General features: G+C 39.8%; 1 protein-coding gene and 1 pseudogene across 1 annotated transcript; both read left to right on the top strand.

Annotated features, from left to right (window-relative positions):
- Nucleotides 1-8,543: 8,543 nt before the first annotated feature.
- LOC127449815 (pregnancy zone protein-like) lies at nt 8,544-15,865 on the top strand (annotated as a pseudogene).
- A 2,303-nt stretch (nt 15,866-18,168) lies between these two features.
- Nucleotides 18,169-26,217, top strand: LOC127449870 (PRKCA-binding protein-like). Its single transcript, XM_051713482.1, has 13 exons — nt 18,169-18,312; nt 18,482-18,588; nt 18,687-18,798; nt 18,883-19,011; nt 19,156-19,222; nt 19,348-19,437; nt 20,362-20,415; nt 20,513-20,575; nt 22,261-22,394; nt 23,488-23,580; nt 23,668-23,718; nt 24,949-25,093; nt 25,180-26,217. The coding sequence occupies exons 2-13, from the start codon at nt 18,548-18,550 to the stop codon at nt 25,413-25,415; spliced, it is 1,215 nt and encodes a 404-aa protein (XP_051569442.1). The 5' UTR covers nt 18,169-18,312; nt 18,482-18,547; the 3' UTR covers nt 25,416-26,217.
- Nucleotides 26,218-26,560: the final 343 nt, after the last annotated feature.

Here is a 26,560-nt window from a genome sequence, read left to right as displayed (position 1 = left end):
TTGGTCAAGATTACGATCACAGAACATATTTCAAATCAGCAATAAAATCTGACTATACTGGTCTCATAAATTGAGCTTCTTTACCTCATGTTACGCTAAAAAACTTAATTTTCCTGGCTTTTATAGCTAATGCGCATGCACGTTCTAGAGTTGACTGACAGGTGATGTCTGTAACTAAAAGGTGATTTTAACTGTGAAGGGGGCCGCTGTGAAGGTACGCACACTGCTGCCGCCACTCGCCATCTGTTGGCGGTGCCAGCTATGACTCCGGAGGCTGCTCAAATTTCTGCCGTGCCACGGAGCGCAACTCGCATAATTTCCATTAAATTCAACCCAAATCATTATCAAAGGACATAGATTATTCACTTTAGCGTTCTTCATTCTTGAACAAGGGAAAAACCTTGGTAACTTTTGTGTGTACTGTCTGCAACCTGAACCGGATCGACGTGCCCCGTGTTTGATACATGTGCTGTGTCCTAGCCACAACGCAACACATCGTGGCGATTCTCATCTGGTGTGCGACTGCCTTAATGCGGGACATCCTTTCTATATCCATTGACCATTGGGTGCTCAGAGCTCTTTGATTAAGCGTTCCAATTTCTCCCATTCATTTAAATAAAAGTGCCCCATCTCTGTTTTTTTTGGGATTTTCTCCCCTTTTCTCCCCAATTTGGTATGCCCAGTTCCTAATGCGCTCTAGATCCTCATAGTTGGGGGGACTCGCATCAGTTTGGGTGGCGGAGGACAAATCTCAGTTGAGACAGTTAATCTGCGCATCTTATCACGTGGCTTGTTGAGCGCGTTACCACGGAGACCTAGCACGTGTGGAGGCTCACGCTATTCTCCTCGGCATCCACGCACAACTCACCACGCACCCCAACGACTGTTTCTCAGCATAATTTAGCTTATAGGCACAGTGAATGTTAGTTATTTTAAATGACATATTACTCTGAGACATATATTTGTAATGTTATGAAGACGTGATTCTTTTACCTTTGCTCATGTTGGTCTCTCTGGTGAATATTTGTTCAGACTGCATTTATCATGTAGTACTCGTTTTGAAATAAACACAACTTTTACCTTTGTTGATGTGAAAGTAATTACCTCAGAGTTTACCTCAGATATTACATGTACCAGTACTTACCAGTACTGCGCAGGACAGTAGCGATGAACGTGCATGAACTCTGATTTACAGTATTACAATATCTTCAAAATCTTTATTCTCCTTAACAATTATTAAACTAATTTAATATGTAAAAAAGTATATTTACCTTATGAAAAAAAAAACAGGTAAAAATGTACTTTTAGAGTAGGTTTAAAAGTGGGTACTTATAATGAAAAAAATTACTTTTACTTCATTACAATGGGCAGTGTTCCTGTCATTACATTACTGTGTTTAACTTTAGTTAATCTGTAATTTATTGAGAGATTATTGAATGGGAGTTTTACAACAGCGGAAGTTCAGCTGTGCGCGCTGTCACAGACTGTCACTCAAGCTGAGTCCATCACTGCTGCAGCTCTTCAAAGTGAAACAGTTTCTTCGCTCCACCCAGTGAAAAAAGAATAGTTCCGTCATGTAATGCCTTCAGTTAACACCAAGACAAGCGGATATTTCAAGATTAAAATTGAAGCTCCAACTTAAGGCAGCACGCTGAGGTAAGTTGTGGCTCTAATGCTAACGTGGGATTTTCTGTGTAATGTTATTTTCAGGGTGATTCTGTAAATATGGGCTCTTATGACATAATTTTTTACGTGTACATTTTTAAATCAGTGCAGCAATTTATCAGTGCGCTTTATCCCGCATGTCATGAACAGTACTTACACATTTACTCCGCGCCCTTGCACTGGCAACTATTGCATTTACTCTGGGCAGATTAACTGTATAAATCCATGTAAACATCCAAGTTAAGTGTAAATGCATTTTGCTGTGCCGTTCACGTGATTGACAACTGGAGTGCGGAGAGACAGCATTTCTGTGGGTGCACAGCGAGGGCACGAGGCACACGTGAGAGATGTGCGGGTGTGAGGTGATCGTATGGCGAATAATATATGTTAATATAAAGAGTAAACACATTTTATCTAATATACGTTATTGTATTTATTTGTTATACTTTAGTATATTTAAACTCCAATACAAGCTGGGTAGCGTTTCTGGGTGCATAGTGCCCTCATCCAACCAAATTATCATAACCTACATGTTATAACAGAATATTTAAATCATCCACAGAATTATCATTTCCACTGTGTGCAGTGTCCTGAGTTAAATGCTGTTATGTTATTTTAATCAAGTAATGATTTGTCAAAAAGTAATTTAATACATTCAGCATGAAATAAAACATTGCAGGAGTGAATGAAGCAGTAAACTGGCGTCTCTCTCGCCCGATTGCGCTCACGTTTTCACCATAATAATTACTAGAAAGGTTTCCAAACCTCTCTTCTTATTGACAAATACATCCAGATCTGACAAGAGCCCTTAAAGGGATAGTTCATCCAAAAATGAAAATTCTCTCATCATTTACTCACCCTCATTCCATCACAGATGTGTATGACTTTCTTTCTTCTACAGAACATAGATGAATATTTCAGCTCTGTAGGTCAGTACAATGCAAGTGAATGGGTGCCAAAATGTTGATGCTCCAAAAAGCTCATAGAGGAATCAGTAGTTAAGAGTCTTAACCAGTAAGGCTCCAGTAGTTAAATCCAAATCTTAAGAAGTGATATGTGTCAGAGAGCGAGAGCGAAACAGAGACCCAAGGGCAGAGGAACAGTTCAAAATATTTATTTACAATAAATCATGTGCGCCGCTCACACACTCCCAGCATGCGGGCAGAGACAGGTAACCAAACAGATACACGAGACAGGACCAAATAGGCAGAGAGAGTAACGTAAGTTACTTCACATCAAGCACAGTTCAACAATAAACACATTCAACATTAACTAGACTACATTAACACGAGGGGATTAAAATAGGCAGGAACAAACAAGGGACAGGTGCCGCTCGACAGCTGAAAGTTGGCATGATCAGCGTTCCCATGGAAACAATCAGGGTTCCCATGGAAACGCTGATTCTGCATGCCAGCGGCACCTGAAACACATGAGGGAGAAACGTAAACACGATTTGACCAAAACAAACAGAACATGGAGCATGAGTGTCCGGATCCCAACACAGATCGAAACCAAACCATACAGGAATTCAGGATCCAGACACCATGCTCCGGACATGACACAAGACCGACCGAAGAGTGCACAGCGGTAACATGGGATGATGATGTCACGGTCCCGTCAGATAAAAACCCAACCTTACAAGGTGACAGGACCATGACATTACCGAAGAGCACACAGCGGTACTTCACACCCGGACCTGTGCGCTCAGCACAAAGACAGGACACGAAACACAAGACAGGACATGGGACGTCAGACAAATTCCAACCTGACAAGGTGACAGGACCATGACAATATGATCGGTGTGGGTGAGAATTTTTTTTTTTGCTAGAAATTCTTTTCCCATCCCAGCAGGGGGCAATATGCAGAGAAGAATGTGAATCACCAAAAACACAAAAAGAAGAATGTGAAAGTGATCTGTTTCTCTGTTTCTCATCCACACATTCTAATATCACATTGCTTCTGAAGATATTGATATAACTATTGGAGTCTTATGGATTACTTTTATGCTGACTTATGTTATTTTGAGCTTTAAAATGTTGGCACCCATTCACTTGCATTGTATGGACCAAAAGAGCTAAGAAATTCTTCTTATAAATAATGCTGAAATGTAAACCGAAGCAATATCATGTTTTATTAATGCCTACTTTCACTATTTCATAATTTTTAGTTCTTATTTCAGTGAAGTTGAAAGAACGTAGATCAATTGTTCTGTACACAGTACCGCAGCTCCCTAAATGCAGAATATGCAGCCTGCGTAGGGCACCACATGCAGAAATGCTGTCTGTTCACACTCCAGTTGTCAATCACACGTTTGGCAGAGCAAAAGGCATTTACACTTAACATGGATGTTTACATGGATTTATACTGTTAATCAGCCCGAAGTAAATGCGATAGTTGCCAGTACCTCCGTGAGGGCACGGGGTAAATGCGTTAATACTGCTCATGACATGCGGGACAAAGCGCACTGATATATTTCTGCACTAATTTAAAAATGTACACTTAAAAACTGATGTCTCAAGAGCCCATATTTACAGAAACACCATGAAAATGACAATCACCATGACACAGAAAAGCCTGCGTTATCATTAGAGCCAAAACTTACCTCAACGTGCTGCCTTCAGTTGAAATATCCGCTTGTCTTGGTGTTAAATGAAAGCATTGCATGATGAAACTATTCTTTTTTCACTGTGCGAGGCGAAGAAAGTGTTTCACTAGTTAGAAGAGCATGATAAAAAAGCTTTTCTGGGGGCCTGGGTAGCTCAGCGAGTAAAGACGCTGACTACCACCCCTGGAGTTCGTGAGTTCGAATCCCAGGGCGTGCTGAGTGACTCCAGCCAGGTCTCCTAAGCAACCAAAATGGCCTGGTTGATAGGGAGGGTAAAGTCACATGGTGAAACCTCCACGTGGTCACTATAATGTGGTTCGCGCGTGGTGAGTTGTGTGTGGATGCCGCGGTGGATGGCATGAAGCCTCCAAACGCGCTGTGTCTCCGCAGTAACGCGCTCAACAAGCCACGTGATAAGATGCACGGATTGACATCTCAGACACGGAGGCAATTGAGATTCGTCCTCCGCCACCTGGATTGAGGTGAGTCACTACACCACCATGAGGACTTAGGGGAGAAAACAAAAAAAGAGCATGATGCTGCAGCAGTGATGGACTCGGCTTGAGTGACAGTCTGTGATAGCGTGCGCAGCTGTGTGAAAGTCTGCTGTAGTAAAAGTCCCATTCAATAATCTCTCAATAAATTACACATTAATAAAATTAAACCCTGTGATGTAACGGCAGGAATGCCACCCAATGTAATGAAGTAAAAGTAAAAAAAATGTTATTATAAATTTACTTAAGAGTAAAAATTACCCACTTTTAAACCTACTCTAAAAGTAATTTTTTTTTCCAAAAAGTTACTCAAGTATATGTAACAGAGTAAATGTAGTGCATCGCTACCTACCTCTCCTTTATGCTGCCTTTATTTGGCATCCATTCACTTACCTACAATAAATATTCTTCTAAAAATCATAATTTATGTTCTGCAGAAGAAAATAAGTCATAAATATCTGGGATGGCATGAGGGTGAGTAAATGATGGTAAACTTTCCCTTTAAAGTGATAGCTCAGCCATAATTTAATATTCTGTCATAATTTCCCAACCATCATGTTGTTCCAAACCGTGTGACCTTCTGTATTCTGTGAAACACAAAATATGTTAGACAGAATGTTAGGGACTGACATTCTCAGTCACCATTCACTTTCAAAATATTGAGGGAAAAAAAACACATTCACTGAAAGTAAATGGTGACTCAGGCAAACATTCTGTCTAAAATCTCCTTAATGTGTTACATGGCAGACAGAAAGTCATTCAGGGTTGGAACAACATGATGGCAAATGATGACAGAATTTCCATTAATAATAATAATAATAATAATAATAATAATTCTATAATACATGTTAAATGTGTATTTTGTAATGTAATATAGGAGTGTTAATGTCCATTAAGTAATTTGTGAAACTAACGAGTTACTTACTACTTGAGTAATCTTTTAATTGTATACTTTCTTACTCTTACTCAAGTAATTATTTATGTTAGTACTTTTACATCTACTTGAGTAAAAAACATTTTTTAAGTAATTGTATTTTAACTTGAGTACAGTTTTTGGCTACTCTACCCACCTCTGACCGCTGATCACTTGTTATCGGATCATTGAAAATGCGTTTTAATACCAGGTGGAAACAGGTTCAGAATGTCTCCCAAGCGAAGCATACACAAAGGGAAAAGCAAAGGACCTAAAACAGAGCCTTGTGGAACTCCATAATTGAGTTTGATCTGATAATTGCCTGTTTACACAATGAAAGTGGTTGCGATCAGATAAATAGGACTTAAACCAAAGCTTTGTTCCTTGTGAATCTAGCCACTGTACTGAATAAATACCTAGAATTGTTCTGGTTATTTTCTATGAGTTTGCTCAAACATGCTGACCTGGCAGAGCCTATCTGTATCTAAAGACACAATGCTTCAATGCTCTTTGAAACACCTCTAATTTTGTACTCTTCCATTTGCGTTCCACTCCCAAAACCGAAGGTTAGTGAGTTATATGCTTCATGAACCAATTGTCCATGGGTTGGTTTTTGTAATTGACCTAAAAAGGATAGAAAAGACTTGAATTAGAAGCACAGTGATGGTTCATACAGCACATTTGGTTAGAATAAAGCAAATTCATGGTGAGAATCGTGTCCTGTTGAGGCACAAGTGCAACATAATTCAGTTATGCAACCATTTTTATTTGGTAATTTACATAAATGTGAATACTTTCTATATTAGTTCATTCAACCTTTAAAATAGAGTTTGTCTGACAAATAAGAAGGTATTCACTGAGCACTCTCCTCCAGGTCTATGTGGCCACAAACTCTCTGCGGACAATGAACGAGCGGCACCTGGTGGTTCCAGCACAATGAAGCACAAAGTCTATTTCACTATCGTTCACTCTCTCTGTTCCTCTGTGATTGAGCTTCCAACCTTTACACAATCTGCTGATACTATCTCAACATTCAAGAACCAGCTGAAAACACATCTGTTCCTCAGCATTTAACCATTCCACAATAATGGCACTTACTATTTAATTATTAAAAAACACCATTCCTTGTCAGTCTCTTCTGTGCTAGCTTCTATACTACTATACTGTTGACTTTTGTATGAAAAATTGCTTGTTCCACATACTGTATGTAAGTCACTTTGGATATAATCGTCTGCAAATTGACTGAATTTAATGTAAACGTGTTGAAATGCAGGGCTCAAACAGTCAAGTGAAACGTTCAGTGACAGCTTTATTGATTATAACACTTATTTAAATTGACATTTATTTATTTAGCAGGTGCTTTTATCCAAAGCGACTTACGAATGGGGATTGGATGTTCATCAAAATACTACACAAAATAAGTATTTTAATTTAAAATGCTGTTCTACCATTAAAGTGTTCTTGTCAGTGCGCTGGGGAAACAGGACCCAAGAGCAGAGGAGATAAATGTCAGTCTTTTATAAAACACAAAAAACACAAGGCGCTCCAGCACCAGCTCATTCGAGCTCAATAAGGAAAGCCACTAAGCGGGCAAGGGATGAGTGTTCATGAGATGGGTGTGTGCGTCGCGAAACCCAGGCAAGTGATTCTCCCGACACATGGGCAGCGATCCGAGAAATCTTCCTCCAACAAGACTGTGTGCGGCACTGGTGATACACTCACTAACACTGTCCCACCAAAACACAAACACAAAACAAACATGAAACACAAGACAGACAGGGGATGATGATGTCATGGTCCTCATCAGACAAAGCCCAACCTGACCGTTTGACAGAACCATGACATCACCGGAGAGCTCACACCAAGGGGGAACACAAAGGCAGGCCGATACTGCCCTGGCCCAGTCAGGTAGAACCTCAACCTGACAAGGTCACTGGGCCATGACAGTTCTTCAGTTCTGTTGGGTCTGTAAATTGAAACTAACCACTAAGGGAAAAAATCAAAAATTCTGATTTTTGTCATAATTGGGCACCCTAACTGGACATCAACTTTTGCCATTGGAAATAGAAGGTGGTGTTATTGGCACTGGCTCAGTAGGGCTGATAGCAATACTTGTCAGTCATAAACTTTGTTACTTTTTTCATAGTCCACACCAAACTACTGAAATTAGTCAACACTTTTCCCAAAAGTCTTCCAATATCCTTTAAAATTAATGGGTTACAGCATTACCCTTAACGAAGTCTATGCTACATACTGGCTTAGCCAGCCATTGGGAATTTAAGCCCAGTTTTTACACTTCAAGTTTGTGAAATTCATTTCAACTAAGTCCTTTGAGGTCTTCAAAATATTAGTGAGAGTTGGTAACAAATATTTCCATCATTTGACAGTCATGAATACTCTTAATTTAGTGCACTAGATCAACGTTAGAAAAAGTCCCAAAATACCACATCCCCTGGAAACAAAAATGTACAGATCTCATGCAATGGTTTCTTTCTCTCATCCCCCACTCAAAAGATTCTGTTTACGTTACTGATGCCAACTTCAGCATCTCTCCCATCTCCAGCTGTAGCGCTTCTCAAACTCCCGCAACATTCAATCAGTGTTAATCAAGTCTACTTACCAAATAACATCAATTTTGAAGGATTGTGGCTCCACCCAAAGGATGTTTCCATTGGGTCTAGGTGAATGAAGAAAATGCTCTAGCGCTAAATCAATTTAACAAGCTTGATTAACTCCTCCCCATAATGAAGAAAAGTGTTTAAATATCAGTGCAGATGAATGAAAAAAATAGTACAGGCTTTCTTTCTTTTTTAGTATTTCTGAAAGGGAGGGTTGATTTGTGTTGAGTCTTGGGTGATCTGTCTCCATGGCTGTAAAGGAGATTTGTGTTTGGAAAAGGCTCATTTTAGCCTTGTTCCTCTTTGCTGTTAATGGACAAAGATCAGGGCCGTAAGTACCATTAAAAAGGGCTTTAGCTCCCTGTTGTCTGTTCTGTGCTAATAGTGTAAGCTCAGTCACATGTTTATTTCTGAATGCATACTGACTCCATAATGGTTTCTGAGACTGACAGACTTGTGTTTGTATATTTGGACAGACTTTTCATGGTGACATTTCCTGCAGTGATTGAGTCAGGATCTGAGGCCAAGTTGTGTGCAGGCCTTCTCAAACCCAACGAGAGTCTCACGATGACCATTTCTCTCTTTAATGAGAGAAATGTGATAACTGAACTTGTACAGCAGAGATCTGCAACCGACTTCCAGTGCTGCTATAACTTCCGGGTCTGTCATCAGATTGTGTAGCCATGGTTTTTTTTTTTTAAACATTCTGGTTTGTACCTTAATGAAACCTGTCTACTACAGGCTCCTCAAGTAGGGGTAGAATCTGTGCAGAAAGTGAAGGTGGTGATTCAAGGGAGGGCTTTCAAAATGACTGAAGAAAGGAAAGTCCTGTTCAGACCTTCCCTACCTTTGACCTTCATCCAAACAGACAAACCCATCTATAATCCAGGACAAATGGGTGAATGATCCTGGGATGAATATTAGTGTTGAATGTTACCCTATCTTTATATTGAAGTGTGTGCTGTTTCTCATTTTAGTGAATTTCAGAGTTGTTACCATGGATGGCAAGTTTGTGCCTCTCGATCAAATGGTTAGGCCTGATCTGTTTTAAAATGGAAGTTTTTATGCAGTAGCACAGTTATACAAATATTAAGTTACACTGCTGTTGTAGTGTAGATTTAAATGTCCTGTTTTGTTTCTTTCAGTATAATCTGGTGGTGGTGAGGTGAGAATTTGCTCTGGTTCAAGTTGAGATGTTGTGGTGGGTTTTTTTTTTTTTGTGCTTTTTGCTGTCTTTCTGTGCTGTTTCTAATAGGACAGTCAGAGTAACCGAATTGGTCAGTGGACAAATGTTTCCTCCACAAGGTGGATATTGACACTTTCTCATGAGTTAAACCCAGAGGCTCGGCTAGGGATGTACGCACTGAAGGCTTTTATTGGTGAAAGAATGATTTGGCAGGTTTGAGGTGAGAAAATACGGTGAGTTAAAGGGTTAAAACGATCAGAATGGGTAACTTCAGATCTTGAGTAAGCACTTTGTTTCTGGTGTAGTTTTACCCAAGTTTGACATTACCGTGAAAGCACCACAGATGTGTAGTGTTGGAGATGTGGGACTGAAAGTTGAGGTTTGTGGCAAGTAAGTGAAGCCTTTTTTCTTAACCTTCCCAATCCTCTTGTCGTTGGTGAGTGACACTTCTTTGTACCGTTTCCCAGATACACATATGGGCAACCTGTACCTGGTCAAACATGGATTGAAGTTTGTCGTAAGCCTTTTGAATTCATTTCGGTTCCTGAGGTGACCCCTCTCTGCCTGAATAAAACCATGAAGGTGTGTGAGTACAGTGGAGTTTCTTCTTCTGCATCTGGTTGACTTGACTGACCTTTTGTGTTCTGCTACAAGATGAATGACACTGGCTGTGCCTCCCATACCTTCAATATGTCAGTGTTTTTCAACACCAAATTTGAGGACCGTCTGCAAGATTATTTTGTCATTAATGTGAACCTCACTGAAGAGGGAACTGGTGAGCTATATTCTGATCTGAACAAAAGTAGGCTGCTGCAAGTTTGTTCTGTACATTAACGTTTGCCCCCCCCCCACAGACATTGTCGTCACAAAATCTGTAACCGTGTCCCTAACGTTTGAAATTGGCAATGTCACATTTGTGGACATGCCTGAGTATTTTGAACCTGGATCAACCATAAAGGGAAAGGTACATACAGTTTTTAAATTCTTCAGTTCAGCACTTCACATTGGATGCATCTTGCCAACCTCTTTCTATCCTAACAGATCTCTGCATCTAACTTCAATGGGACCCCAATTGCACGCAAGGTCTATCTCCTGGAGAGTTCCAGCTGGCCACCCAAACTGTTGTTGAATCTCACTACAAACCAAAATGGACTGGCCACGTTCTCCCTCAATACAGCTAGTCTTCCTAATGCTGATGTTAATCTGGTGGTATGATTGTTCATTGAGTACACTGAATTAAATTGAGGACTTTGACTTGCAAGGAACCAATTCCATTCATTGTTCCCCAGGCAAGTGCAACTCCTGAGGAGTCTTATGGTTACAAAACACCATACTTTACCACAGATAGAAAGACCGTTAGTCTTTTCCAACCTGCTACTCCCTACACGCCAACATTCAGTGAAATTACTATAATGAAGCTCGTGCAGCCATTGAAATGTGGTGCTGAGTTTACGGTGACTATCAAATATTCTTTTGTTGGGGAGTCTGGTAACTACAACACCAACATTATCTATATGGTGAGTGTCTGTTTTGTAGTGGATGTCTTAATTCTGTTGGTCTGCACTGGTTTGACTTGTCAGGTGTTGTCCAGAGGAGTGATAATACTACATGGATTTGAGAAAGTTGATGTGAGGACTTCTGGTTCCATAACCAGTGGCACCGTATCGTTCAAGCTGTCAATTGTTGTCGATTTGGCTCCAGCAGTGCAGATTCTGGCATTCTGTATAGTGCAACATTTGACACTGAAATGTGTTTAAAAAACCAGGTTTGAAGAGCACTTTAACGCCTTTATGATGGGACAAGTGACGTGTGTGTGTGTGTGAGCTGTGGTTTTTGTTTTGTTGCAGGTGTCCCTGCAGTTCTCCCCTGTTATGGCTATTCCTGGTGAGGGAAATGTTTTGACACTCTCTGCTCAGCCAGGATCACTGTGTGGCCTCAGTGCAATAGATCAGAGCATCCGAATCTTGGAGCCAGGAAGACGTTTGAATGCTGAAACGGTACCCATGTGCAATTGGTGAAATTCCTGTTGGAACATTTGTGCTCCATCTCTATTACTTGGTCCTAGTTTATTTCAAATGCAAATTTAGTCTTTTGGGGTTTAATAAACGCACTGGGTATATTAGAGTGTCTCTTTGACCTGGATGTACTCTTATGGTCCCAGGTGTTCAATTTACTCCCGACGCGATCCCCGTCAGATTACCCATATGTTGTGGAGGATGAATGGGAGTGCCTGAATGTTAGACCCCGTCGAGCTGTTCCTACAGACAACGCCTACGAAGCCTTCAAGGTAGAAAAGTACTGTACTTCTGTGAGCACTGGGGTGTTTCTCAATGATTGGGTCACTAAAATCTCATTGACTTAATGTCTCTTGCTCTTGCAGAGTGTGGGGTTGAAGATCGCTACAAATTTGCCTGTACGAGAACTGGAGTGCCTGATGTATAGGGGCCTGAATTATTATCGCCATGGATGTAGGTCCATGCAGTTGTGGGGGGGTGGGGGGTTTACTGGGGAATTTCTTTAGGCTTGGCAACTATTTGCTCCGTAATGGTCTATTGTGCCATAATGCTATTTTTACTTGTCATAGGCATAATTGGGTTCCCTTCCCGTTTTTGTAGTTCCAGTCCTAAAGCGCATCTGTATGCGAGAACTAATGTTTATTGCTTGTCCCGGTTTCAGTTATGTATTTTAAGGAAGCTGGAGTTGCTGCCCCAATGGCTGCCATGCAAGGAGCAGTTGCAGATGAGAGCGGTTCCTCTTTTGACCTGACCGTCAGGACATTCTTTCCAGAAACGTGGATCTGGCAACTTGCTGATGTGGGGTTAGTTGGGATTATCTCCTGTAAATGTCAATGGTTGACACCAGAAAGCCATTTGCCCACAGTACTTTCATATCCTAAATGCCTTTGTCAACCTGTCACTTCTTCACAGGGGCACTGGATCGGCAAAGATTCCCGTCAAGGTTCCTGACACAATCACCACATGGGAGACTGAGGCATTCTGTCTGTCCTCCAATGGTCTCGGTCTGGCACCTCCTGCTCTGTTGACTGTGTTCCAGCCCTTCTTCTTGGAGCTTTCCCTGCCTTACTCCATCATCCGTGGCGAGTTTTTTGAGCTGAAGGCCACTGTCTTCAACTATCAGTCCAAGTGCATCATGGTCAGGGTTTGTTTATTTTTGCATAAGGCATCACCTCGTCGGAAAATGTGCACTAATGCTGTTCTCTGGCAGGTACGAGTAACTCCAGCTCCATCATCGGGCTACACTCTTAAACTGGTGTCTAGTGATCCGTATTCATGTCTCTGCACCAATGGGAGAAAAACCTTCAAATGGGTTCTCACGGCTTCTGTTCTTGGTCTGTTTTGGATCAATATATATTTTTATCTTTTTTGTCTGGTCTTGTGAGGTTTGATGTCCTCATTTACAGGAGCTCTAAATGTGACTGTCAGTGCACAGGCTGAGCTGTCCCAGACTATGTGTGGCAATGAGGTTGTGAGCGTGCCAGCAAGAGGACGCATTGACATAGTAACTCAAAGTCTACTTGTACTGGTCAGCATGTGTTAACCAACTTTCTGGAGTTTGACAATTGAGCTGCTGGTACTTTTTACTGAGGAATTTTGGTTAATGCTTTTTGTAGGCTTAAGGCATTGAGAGGATAAAGACCCAGAGTTGGTTACTGTGCCCAAAGAGTTAGTGGCGTGTGTGTGGGTTTTTTTTTTTTTTTTTTTTTTTTTTTTTTTCCCTCTCCCAAATGTACAGTTAAATGTTAGCCTAGTGCTCTGATCAATTTGTTTTCCGTCTTTGCACTCTGCTTGGCAGGAAGCCCTCTTTTAGAAGAGGTGGTGCTGATGCTTCCTGCAAATGTGATCCAGGGATCAGCCAGATGCTCTGTTTCGGTCATTGGTAAACTGTTTAATGAGAACCAAAAAGTTCAGCTGATGCCTCCTAGATATGGGGTTTTTAGCTTTAACATGTTTGTTTTTCCTGTTGTAGGGGATATAATGGGCCGTGCTTTGAAGAATCTTGATGGACTAATACAGATGCCATATGGCTGTGGAGAACAGAATATAGCTGTTCTTTCTCCCAATATTTACATCCTGCAGTATCTGAAATTCACTCGGCAGCTGACTGCAGCCATCCGAGAACGAGCCACTGGCTACCTTGAGAGTGGTATGCTAACCTATAAAATTTCAATGTCCACCTGAGTCTTTGAACACATTGCCCATGTACTGGTTTTGTACCTAAACAGGGTACCAAAGACAACTGAACTACAGGCACAGTGACGGTTCCTTCAGCACATTTGGTTACGATGAGTCCAATACATGGTGGGTTTCATTGATGCAGAAGTGTCCTCTTTGTCACCAGTGGATAAACTGGTTTGTAAATGCAGTTTCTCTGGGAACTTTCTCTGCCAGGTTGACTGCCTTTGTCCTGAATTTCTGTGCTTCGCCAAAAGACCTCATCTTCATTAATCCACATGTCATTCAGAGTGCAAAGGATTGGCTGATGAGCAAGCAGGGTTCAGATGGCTGTTTCATGCAACAGGGAATTCTGTACCACAATGCCATGAAGGTGTTTCTTTGCACAAACCATAACTTGGTCATGAGGTCTGAGATGGTTCTTTCTGAATTTATTTCCATGTGTTCAAGGGTGGGGTTGGCGATAATGTAACCATGACTGCCTACATTACAGCATCACTGCTTGAACTAGACATCCCAGCAACGGTAAAAAGGCCAACGGGTTGCGTTTGCACAAGCTATTGGCAATCCATTTTTGGCTGTAGTGTCATTTGTTTGCGTTTTGTTCCAGGATCCTGTTGTCACCAGGGCTTTGTCATGCTTGAGGTCTGTCGTTGGGAACCTGGGAAATGCCTACGCCACTGCTCTGCTTGCCTACACGTTCGGTCTGGCTGGAGAGACCAACACTCGATTACAGCTTTTAAATGCCTTGGACAATGTTGCTATTACTGATGGTAAACCATATACTAGACATTTAATGTGAGATTTCTCAGTCCATTTCTGTTTTTGGTGTCTTGACGTTTCTCTCCCTCTCTCCTCCTGAAGGAGGACGTCTCCATTGGTCTCAGACTGTATCTGGTGACACTCTGGCAGTGGAGATCAGCTCCTATGTGCTGCTAGCTGTTCTTGCTGTAAACCCCCTCTCTGCAGCTAATCTGGGCTATGCTAACAGGATTGTCAACTGGCTTGTGGCTCAACAGAATCCCTATGGAGGCTTCTCTTCCACCCAGGTTCTGCAAACTACCCAACAAGTGCACCATTCCGTTTAACTTCCATGTCTATATGAATGCAGTTTTACCCATGTTGGTGGTTATTAGGACACTGTGGTGGCTCTTCAGGCTCTCTCCTTGTACGCGGCTGCAGTGTTCAGCTCCGAGGGCTCCAGCACAGTTATTGTACAGTCCTCCGTAGGAGGAGAGGTTTATAACTTTGATGTGAATCGAGACAACCGGCTGCTGTATCGGGAGAAGCTGCTGAAGAATGTTCCCGGCAAATACAGTGTTAAAGTGACTGGTTCTGCATGCATGTCTGTGCAGGTCTGTATGTTTTGGCTGCTATGTCTGTCTCTTGCATGTCAAGCTCAAGGATAATTGGGACTTTCACTCGTAGGTTGCAATGTTCTACAACATCCCACCACCTGTTCAAACCACCAAAACCTTGAGTGTTGAAACTAAAGTGAAGGGAGAATGCAGACCCCTTGGAGACAAACTCCTGCTCCGCTTCACTGTGAAGTAAGATCTGATTTAACTTGCGTAACTAGTTTTTAATGTGAATGCATGAGCCACTTTGGAACACATTTCTGAACTTGGTGTGTCTTCAGATACAATGGACCAAAAGGAAGTACCAACATGGTTGTAGTGGACACTAAACTACTGTCAGGCTTCACGGCAGACACTTCAATGGTTGGTGTACTTAAGGTGACTGAGATTCAAAGATGCTGGAAGCTACTTGTGTGACCATGCATGATGGGTCCTTTCCACAGCTTGGTGCTCCACCCAATGCGTATGCCCCACTAGTGGAGCGTGTGGATACTGAAGATGATCGTGTCCTAGTGTATCTGAAAGAGGTGAGATGTGTATACTGGATATTAACCCTACCAGCCACATTAAAATGCTACATGCAGTACGTACATGTTTATCCTGTCTTGCAGGTTTCTAAGAATGTCCCTATGACTTATGAGCTCCAACTGAAAGCGGTTCTAGCAGTGAAAAATCTCAAGCCAGCTGTAGTCCGAGTTTATGACTACTATCAAACAAGTATGCTTCTATCAATGTGACTCGGGCTTTGCTTTTTTCTGTAATAAAAACTATGCCTTCCCGTTTCTATTTCAGGTGATCAGTTTGAGACTGTTTACACATCCCCCTGCCCATGATTGTGCTTCTGTACTGGCTACAGGATGCATGGCTTAAATAAAATGTGTACATTTCAATCTTTCTGTGGTCTCCTTTTTGTTAGACCAACAGCCACAAGTGTTAGTTCCTGAATTTCACTGTCTGTATGATTCTTTCCTGACCCATTTTGCTTCAGTAAAATGGATGCAGGGCTGTTTGTCCTCGGTTAATCTTGAGGTTTGTGTGGACTTCCTGGATCTTAAAACAATACTTGAAGGCTTGTCATGTGTTTGCTCATCAAAACTGTACTTGCCCATTCTGTTGCAAGTATTTAAATCATTGAACATGTGTGCGACTTTGCATTTTGCGTGAGGTTGACTCATTTTCTCTCCATAGCTGATTCTAGGGCTATCATTGTTTTTTTTTTATTCCCCCCACATGCATACACGCTACTCTAGTTGCACAAGCCTTTTTGACCAAGGTAACATAATTCAAGTGTAAGGCATAATTGGTAGTCCCAAGAAGTTTGAGTAGGAGCCCAAGACTTGTGGGCACAAGGCCATCATATGGTGACTAGAGACCGCATCTGAAGTCGCTCCCCAAATGAGTGAATGCTGATGTGTACATGGTGCATTGCGGCTCTGGAGCTGATGTAGAAACCACATCACCTGTACTTGGGCCTTGTTCAATAATGCAAGTCTTGTCAGTTTTTCTACATTCCAATACAAGTGGGTGTTTCAGGTCACAGTGCCCTCATCTGACAATTATAACCTACATGTTATAGTATTTAAATCATCCCCTATTTCCATTGTGTGGTGTTTAAAATATCACCTCACTGAATTTGGTAAATTTGGCCTGACTGCAAAATTCTGTAGAAATGTACTCTATTTAAAATGTATCTGTTTTTGCATCTAAGTGATTTTAATTCAGCATGAAATAAAACATTTGCAGGAGCAAAGGAAGCAGTGAACTCCCAGCTAATACATCTTTTCCCCCATAATGGATTATGGGCAATTAACAGTCATTGAGTGCACATCAAATGTGCACTCTCTAAATTGGAGTGCATTGTGGGTGAGTGAACAAGTAGGGAATGAGTGGCTCCCTCAGAATTCAGACACTCCTACAAAACTGCCAACACCCAAAATAGTGCACTATATAGTGGGTGGTTTCGGACACCAAGTGTTCTGCGACCAGGGTTGGTGCCTTTTACGGAGGCTGCGCCCACTCCAGTTGGGGAGTGGTGGTACTGCTATACAGAACTGAGTTAAATTCTTTTGACACTGAAAACTGTAACTACACTGAGGAATCCATGCAGGGCAAAAGTAGGAATTGATAAAGCATGATCTTGCTTTGGTTTGTTTTAGCACTGTCCCTGTGGGACATTTCCAAACCTCTCTTATTGACAAATTCATCCAGATCTGACAAGAGCCCTTTAAAGGGATAGTTCACCCAAAAAGGAAAATTCTCATTTACTCACCCTCATGCCACCCCAGTTGTGTATGACTTCCTTCCTTCTGCAGAACACAAATTAAAGATTTTCAGAATTTCTCAGCTCTGTAGGTCCATTCAATGCAAGTGAATGGGTGTCAACATTTTAAAGCTCAAGAAATCACAAGTCAGCATAAAAGTAATCCATAAGACTCCAGTGGTTAAATCAATATCTTCAGAAGTGATTGTGTTATGTGTGGATGAGGAACATGTCGCTTTCACGTTCTTGTGGTTTTTGGTGATTCACGCTTTTTATGCATATCGCCCCCCTGCTGGGCAGGAAGAACTTCTAGCAAAATAGTGACAGAAATTGATCTGTTTCTCAGCCACACCTATCATATCACTTAAGATATGGATTTAACTACTGGAGTCTTATGGATTACTTTTAAGCTGCCTTCATGTGCTTTTTAGAGCATCAAAGTTCTGGTCACCATTCACTTGCATTGTATGGACCTACAGAGCTGAAATATTCTTCTAAAAATCTTGTGTTCTGCAGAAGAAAGGAAGTCATACACAACTGGGGTGGAATGAGGTTGAGTAAATGATGAGAGAATTTTCATTTTGGGGTGAACTACCCCTATAAAGTTGTAGCTCAGCCATAATTTAATATTCTGTACACTTTTTAATTGGATACTTTCTTACTCAAGTAATTATGTTAGTACTTCTACTTTAAAAATAATAATTACTTAAGTAATTGTACTTTTACTTGAGTACAGTTTTTGGCTACTCTACCCACCTCTGTTAATTAATAGTTTGTTTATATTGGTCACTATTCAACGTTGCCGCTCCACACGCCAGTCCAGCTGGTGTCGCTAATGAGACAATAGTTGGTTTGCCAACCGTCAATAAACAACACAAGAAGAAGACACTCGAGCTCCTGCAGACTGTTGTTTAGATGAAACTGATGAATTTATCTCAATGAATCGTCAAATAATACTTTTTTAAACATTAGTTCACATGTTAACGCGTCTTTGAGCTTTAACAACTCACCGACCGAGCGGTAAGAGAGAAACCTTCATAAACTGTTTGTTTTATTATTATCTGATGAACACCTGTAGTCAAAATAATATATGAATAATGACAGTAATGATGAGCATCTTTATATGAGTAAATATGAGTGTGATGTCAGTAGAGAGTATTGAAGAGTGTGTATTTCTGTTGTATTTCAGTGTGTGAATGAATGAAGACAGTTTGAACATCTGATTCACATTGAACACACACGATTAGAGCTGATAATGTTCACAGATATGGACTATGAGCTGCAGGAGGACAAACTGTGAGTTTTATTAAATTACAGGTCACATGCTGCAATAGAGAAGAATGAGAGATCTGTTATTGTGGAAATACTGTTGTGTTTCTCTGTATGTGTTTCAGTGGTATTCCTACAGTTCCTGGAACAGTGACTCTGAAGAAAGATGCACAGAACCTGATTGGGATCAGTATTGGGGGCGGAGCTCAGTTCTGTCCATGTCTCTACATCGTGCAGGTGACACTGTCAGATGTTTTTTAATTAATGAGATTTGTTTAAGTTGTTCACATTGATGCCTGTGTGTGTCTGTGTGTGTCTCAGGTGTTTGATAACACTCCAGCAGCTCTTGATGGCACACTGGCAGCAGGCGATGAGATCACTGGAGTCAACAATAAACCAGTGAAAGGAAAAACTAAAGTTGAAGTGGCCAAGATGATCCAGGCAGTGCAGGTACATCATTTACAACATCAACACACTCTTTTTGCAGATGTTTAAAGCATTACTACACACCAAAGCACACGAAAAATACTGTTCAGTTGTTAGTTTGTAAAGGACAGTGTTATTATTGTTTATTAATGTGTGTTTGACTTGTAGAGTGAAGTTGTGATCCAGTATAATAAACTGCAGGCCGACCCAAAGCAGGGCAAATCTCTGGACATCGGTAAAATCTGTATACTTCACCTGTATTTACTCTAGATGAAGTGTGATTTAGACAGTTAGCAGCTGTAGTGTGCTTGTGTTCATCTGTGTTTCACTGCTGGATCATACTGTGTGTTTGTGTGTCAGTTCTGAAGAAGGTGAAGCATCGTCTGGTGGAGAACATGAGTTCAGGAACAGCAGACGCTCTGGGACTCAGTAGAGCCATTCTGTGCAATGGTCAGAACACACATATACACACACACACACACACACTTTCACACAGATACACACATACACATACATATGCATACATACACACATACGCATACATACACACACACAAACACATATGCACATACACACAAACACTCACTCTCACACATGCAAACACATATGCATACACACACACTATCACACAAACATACTCACACACAAATACACACAAACACATATACACACATACATATGCACACTGGTTTCCATGTTTTATGGGGTCTTTCCACAGACATAATGATTTTTATACTGTACTGTAACTATAGATTCTATCCCCTAAACGTAACCCTCACAGAAACCTTTTTACATTTTCAAAAAAACATAGTTTAGTATGATTTTATAAGCTGTTTTCCTCATGGGGACCGACAAATTGTCCCCACAACATCAAATTTCGGGTTTTACTATCCTTATGGGGACATTTGGTCCCCACAAAGTGATAAATACCCGCATACACACACACACACACACACACACACACACACACACACACACACTCGCACACAAATACACACACTCGCACACAAATACACACACACGCACACAAATACACACACACACACATACATATATACACACATACGTACATACACATACACACACATACATACATACATATATATATATATACACACACACACACACACACACACATACATACATATATATATATATACACACACACACACATACACACACACACACACACATACATACATACATACATATAGATACACACACACACACACACACACACACACACACATATATATATATATATATATATACACACATACATACACACACACACAGTCTGTTTAAAGAGTCACCTTAAAGAATGTATATTTGTCCAAACTATGTACACAGTATATAATAGACGTGTGTGTTTAGATGGTCTGGTGAAGAGACTGGAGGAACTGGAGAAAACTGGAGAACTTTATAAAGGTGATTAATTCATACTGCTCATAAACCTCATGCTGGATTGCACACATTAATCAAAGTGATTGAACATAAACTGACGTGTATGTGTGTGTTTGTTAAGGACTGATGGAACACACGAAACAGCTGCTCCGATCTTTCTATGAACTCTCTCAAACTCACAGAGGTGAGACACACACACACACACACACACACACTCTTTAGATGATTGTTAGTGGCGTGAGATATATTGAATATTCATAATATATTTATGATGATTTTGCTGGCAATGTGAAATTAAGCAACATCATGAATAAAGAGTGTGTCATTACTTTCACAATCCTTTCTTGTCTCGTGACTCGCAAGAGAGCGTTAATGCTGAAATTTCAATTAGCGACGCACCGGATTCATTTGGGGCCGAATCCAATTTTAACAAATGACTACAGACCAATACAGAGATTTTCTCATCAGATCACTGTTGAATTTGAGGAATTATGTAAAAAATGTACTTAAAGGTGCAAAAGCTATTTTATTGTTGTGACAATAAAATAAACTGTTGCACTCTGATCTCTGACTTTGCTAAACTTTTTAATTCAATTGAAACTTTAATGCAGCGATTTTTGTGCTGCTGTCTCTTTAAAATGAATCGCTTAAGTCGCTTTGGATAAAAGCGTCTTCTATATGAATAAATGTAAATGTAAGTAATTTCTATTGAACATGAACACATTTTAGAGAGCCACAAAGGAAACTAAAACTATAAAACATTATATATAATGTGAAAAAAGGCTATTTCTCTCTTCTAAAACATTTTTGCACTTCTGTTTTTACAATTATAAACGGTAGAACTCAAATTTGACATTATTACAGAACATTACAAATTCATATTATGTATATTTTGACATGCTTTATTTTCCAGATTTTATTCTGTTAGGTATTTCTTTATATTACACACTGAAAAAAGATTATACACTTTATTCAATGCAATAAATTTACTTCATTTTAAATAAATCATCTGCTGTTCATATCGGCATACTTTTCCTGCAAATGACGTTGGTTTTAATTAAGTCAGGAGTCGTGAGTTCGAATCCAGGGTGTGCTGAGTGACTCTAGCCAGGTCTCCTAAGCAACCAAATTGGCCCGGTTGCTAGGGAGGGTAGAGTCACATGGGGTAACCTCCTCGTGGTCATGATTAGTGGTTCTCGCTCTCAATGGGGCGCGTGGTAAGTTGTGCGTGGATCGTGGAGAGTAGCATGAGTCTCCACATGCTGTGAGTCTCCGCGGTGTCATGCACAATGAGTCACGTGATAAGATGCACGGATTGACGGTCTCAGAAGCGGAGGCAACTGAGACTTGTCCTCCGCCACCTGGATTGAGGTGAGTAACTGCACCACCACGAGGACCTACTAAGTAGTGGGAATTGGGCATTACATATTGGGGAGAAAGGGGATAAAAATGAAAAAATAAAATGTAGTCAATAATGGCTGATAAAAATTAGTCGATACATTGATGCATCCTTAGTTTTAATAGTGTCTCTTATTTAAACTTCAGTAGCAAAACCTCCATTATAGTTGCTAAGATCAGTTCATTTCAGTGAATCAGGTTATAATGAATTTTCTTCCTGTTCCTTTTGTTTTTTAGTGCAAAACAGTGTGGAAAACTTGCCTTTTTTACAGTGTTTTATTTATTGCATTAAACATTATGATTGTACTTTGCTACAATGGCTGTTTGAATGTGAAAAGTTGCACTCTATGCGATTTCACAGCAAATATGCACATGTTGAGATGATATATCATTAAAAAGCTGAAATATATTTCGAATGATTTTCAGCTATATGATCAAGCTGTAATGTGTGCTCATGTTTGATTGTCTCAGCGTTTGGCGACGTGTTCTCTGTCATCGGTGTTCGCGAGCCGCAAGCTTCCGCCAGTGAAGCTTTCGTGAAGTTTGCAGAAGCTCATCGAAACATGGAGAAATTCGGCATTCAGCTGCTGAAGACCATCAAACCTGTAAGAACCTTGATATATAAACAGTGCATGTTCCTATTGAGACACTAACTTTAATATCACTGAACGTGCAAAGCAAACTAAATATACAGTATTGTGTGAAACAACTGAAAGTACAATGACAACTCTACACCTTGTGTAAAAGTAGGGGTGAGTAAAAATACAGTTTTTCCGATTGTTCAAATGAAGATCACGATTAATCTCGATATCGATTCTTAAATCCCAAGATCGATCTTTCACTCAATGCGCAACCCTCCACTACAATGAGTGGAAATCACTCGCATTTGCAACCAAATTTCACGCTATGCCACTAAAGTGAATATATTTGGCAACTGGCTGGTAAACGTTCACAAACGTTCGACTAGTTTAGTTGAAGTGTTCAGCAGCGAGGTCCTTTCACAGCGTTTTGAGAGTAAGAGTTGTTCCGTGTAATATGTGTCCAAAGACGAGATCCACGCCACCCATTTGTCATTGAAAACGATCTCTTTTAATGCCGTTTCTGTTCTTTACGGTCAGTTGTTGATCAAAAACAGCTACAAAAAAAAAAACCTATAAATGTAATCATGCATCGCACAGATGAGGTAAAGCCATTCGAGTCCTCTCTCGGTAACATGCGCTCATTTAAAGATGCTGTTTACAGAAATGCCGTTTTTTGTTAAAGAGACAGTACCGGTTTTAGCACGTGTTCAACAAATCAATGTAAATACTTACAAATTATGCAATTTAACAATAAATATGCGCCAAAAATAATATATGAAATATAATCTCTTACTTATTGATTGAATACATTTATTTGTTCATTTTTAAAAAGCCAAAATGTGACCAACATGATGAAAAAGTAATACAATTAATATTTTTCTAATGTACCTAGTTAGAAGTTCCCCTGTGTAATTAACAGCATTAGCTGCTGGGAGATCATTTCTTTTATATGTAAGCAAAAGGGGATATCATAACTGAAATAAACCCATATGAATCGATATTGAATCGAAAGCTTGTGAATCGGAATCGAGTAACCCAGCCTTACGTAAAATATCTCATTTAATAAGAATAAAACATTATAAATAACATAATCCTCTCTCTGTGTGTCTCTCTTCAGATGCTGCATGATTTAAACACGTATCTGCACAAAGCCATTCCAGACACCAAACTCACCATCCGCAAATACCTGGACGTCAAGTTTGAGTATCTGGTATGAAACCAGCGAGAAGATTCATTTAATGTTTAACTCATTGTGAGTTTTATTGATGATGTTTATTGGTTGTTGATGTTTGTTCAGTCATACTGTCTGAAGGTGAAGGAGATGGATGATGAAGAGTACAGCTGTATCGTGAGTTCAGTCACACTCTTATTTCATCATTTACTTATTATATATCATTGACCAAAACCAAATCCCCATTTAAACCTTTTAATTCGTGTTTGATGATTATAAATGACATTTTACCTTGTAAGTTATAATGAACTAAAATATGAATACATTGTATTTGGCTTGCATGATGGATTGACTCTGTCTGAGAGACGTTTGAATGATTCAGTTTGATTTAAATGACTAGATGGTTGTTGTGTTACTCTGATTTGAGCTTTTGTGTGAAATCTATATTAAAGCACACACAGACCGTTTTTATGATCTTTTGCCTCCAAATGCATCTGGATTAGTAATGCGGCATGTCATGATGATCTATGAGTGGTTTTTTTATTAATACTTTGGATGATCATGCAGAAAGCAGCAAGTGTCATGAGACTTTTGTGTACAAGCTGAAATGTCACAGATATTAAATCAACATGCACCCTTCATTTTCAGCTTTATAATGTAATGCATGCTATTCTACACAGTAATAATGTATAGTCATTAACAGCATCTTCATAATGTTTCATAAAGCCAAGCCTGATATTTGCCTAATTTATAAAATTATGATTGGGTGATTTTCACGAAACCGGGCGAGGAAATTTTCTCGTCCTATTTGACTCCTAAATCAAAAGAACAAAAATGGAATTATATTTCGCGCACAGAACAATGAGCTTATTTTTTAGGAATTTTTACATTTGACATTATTTTCTTGACAGTTTAGCCCCCAATTCTTATTACCGCAAATAAATAAATAAAATTAAATTGTAAAGTATTTATACATAATAGTGAAATAATATTATCTTATACATTTTAATATATTTTAATATCTAATCTATATTTAGTATATACGTATTATATAACATAATTAAAAATAAAATACAAATCATTGTACAACATCATATTTTTTACTGTAATACGGGAACAAAAAATGACTGTTGTGGCAATAAAAATTCCCATTAAAAGCAATGGGAATAGTAAAAGTAAAACTTCCGGACATGTTACGGTAATGAGAACTGGGGGGTAAAATGAGCTCAAGTGTCCTGAAAATAATGTCACAACTGTAGACTTTTTAATAACATAATTTCATATTTGTTGTATTGGGGTTAAATATGACCAGGATATTTTCTTGACGTGTTTCATGAGAATCATCCTATTATATATAAAGAAGAGATTTTATTGCTGTTAAATGTATTTCTCTGTGCGTGTTTTCAGGCATTGGGCGACCCGTTGTACCGCGTTAGCACCGGTAACTATGAGTACCGCTTGATTCTGCGCTGTCGACAGGAAGCTCGCGTGCGCTTCGCTAAAATGCGCAAAGACGTTCTGGAGAAAATCGAACTGTTGGACCAGAAACACGGTGCGTTCAGTTTAATTTATGGTGTGTTTTTAATACAGTATGTATAACAATATTTTAAACCTCACTGAGTCTCTCTTTCTCTTTAGTTCAGGATATTGTATTCCAGCTGCAGCGCTTCGTTTCTGGTATGTCTCATTACTATGACGACTGTTACGCCGTCCTGAAGGAGGCGGACGTGTTCCCGATCGAGGTGGATCTGTCCAGAACCATGTTGAACTACAGCGGACAGAACCTGTCGTATGAGGACGAGGAGGAGGAGAGCAGAGAAGAAGAGTCCAGCCAGACGGAGAACGGAGCGGAGAAACTCATCGACGATGAATGAGCGAATGACTCCGTTAATGAATCAGCCACTGATTCACTCAGTGAATGAATGAGGGAAATGTGTTTAAATGAAGATTTCATGTTAAATATCGAGTTAAAATTAGTCGTTTGTTTTCATTAAAGCTTGATTTCTAAATTCCGTTCTACCAAAGCAAAGCACCTATTTAACTACTGAACGTTATAAGTTGATTTATTTCTCTAACGATGAACTGTCCTGTTCAAAACACTGACAACCAATCACGATCTCAGACACCGGTCAATCGGAGAGCATCTTTTGCTTGTCATGGTAACACTGTTGGATTAATATGGTTTTTACTGTTACTGTGGTGACACTGCTGCAGGCGATTGATTTTAGAAGATTGACGCAGCAAACACAATCTTTGCGTTATTTTGTTTGCATTTAAAACATTTCAATTGAAGGAACCTAAAAACGAACGCATTAATGAAGCGGACTGGCCAATCACACTGGCCGCCTTCACATGTTTTTGCATAACTTTTGCTTTACTGCTTTTTTGCCACTGATACACTGGATGAACTCTATTGATCTGAATATTTCTGTTTTGTTTGTCATGTTTGCTTTGAGTGTTTGGGGAAGTATAATCTATTGTGGTATTTTCTGGATAAGTTTAAGTTGTGGGTCATTTTGAGAGAGCTGTGAAAATGGGTTGATGTACTCCTAAGATTTAAATATGTTGAAGGGAAGAAAAACTTTTATTATTTAAACTAAAAGGCTTTGTAAAGAGGAAATGCTTGTAAAATGTGTTTTGTGTGAGTGAAAATATAAATCTGACATTGAGAAATGAGACTAATTGAAAGGCATTTTTTATATTGTTTTGAGTAAGGCTGATCTTACACAGATGGGTGAAAAGTATCATTATGGTGCTTTTCAGAGTCACAAACTTGTTGAATATTTTTCTTGGCTTTAGTTCCTAAATTACTCACAGTGCTCTTGTGACTGACACAAGTTCAGTCCTGAGGGCATTCGTTGGCATTACCAACTCAATTACCATTTTGTTTTTACTTTTTAAAGCAAAGTATGAAATCTAATTTAATCTAATTAACCAATCAAAGGTCTGTGCCATTTTTAATGTTGGCTTGACAAACAGGCTTTGTTTAGGGTTGTTCCAAAATCCCTAAACTGGGACC

This window comes from Myxocyprinus asiaticus, chromosome 13 (assembly GCF_019703515.2).
Source record: "Myxocyprinus asiaticus isolate MX2 ecotype Aquarium Trade chromosome 13, UBuf_Myxa_2, whole genome shotgun sequence".
NCBI classification, from domain to species: Eukaryota; Metazoa; Chordata; class Actinopteri; order Cypriniformes; family Catostomidae; genus Myxocyprinus; species Myxocyprinus asiaticus.
The sequence above is the reverse complement of the archived record's forward strand: the minus strand, read 5'-3'. Positions and strand labels throughout refer to the sequence as shown.

Bases quoted from the DNA above. Each gene is read 5' to 3' on its own strand.
- LOC127449870 (XM_051713482.1), top strand. From the start codon at position 18,548: ATGTTCACAGATATGGACTATGAGCTGCAGGAGGACAAACT. The intron at 18,589-18,686 runs GTGAGTTTTATT...TATGTGTTTCAG, and splicing joins GAGCTGCAGGAGGACAAACT to TGGTATTCCTACAGTTCCTG. The intron at 18,799-18,882 runs GTGACACTGTCA...TGTGTGTCTCAG, and splicing joins CATGTCTCTACATCGTGCAG to GTGTTTGATAACACTCCAGC.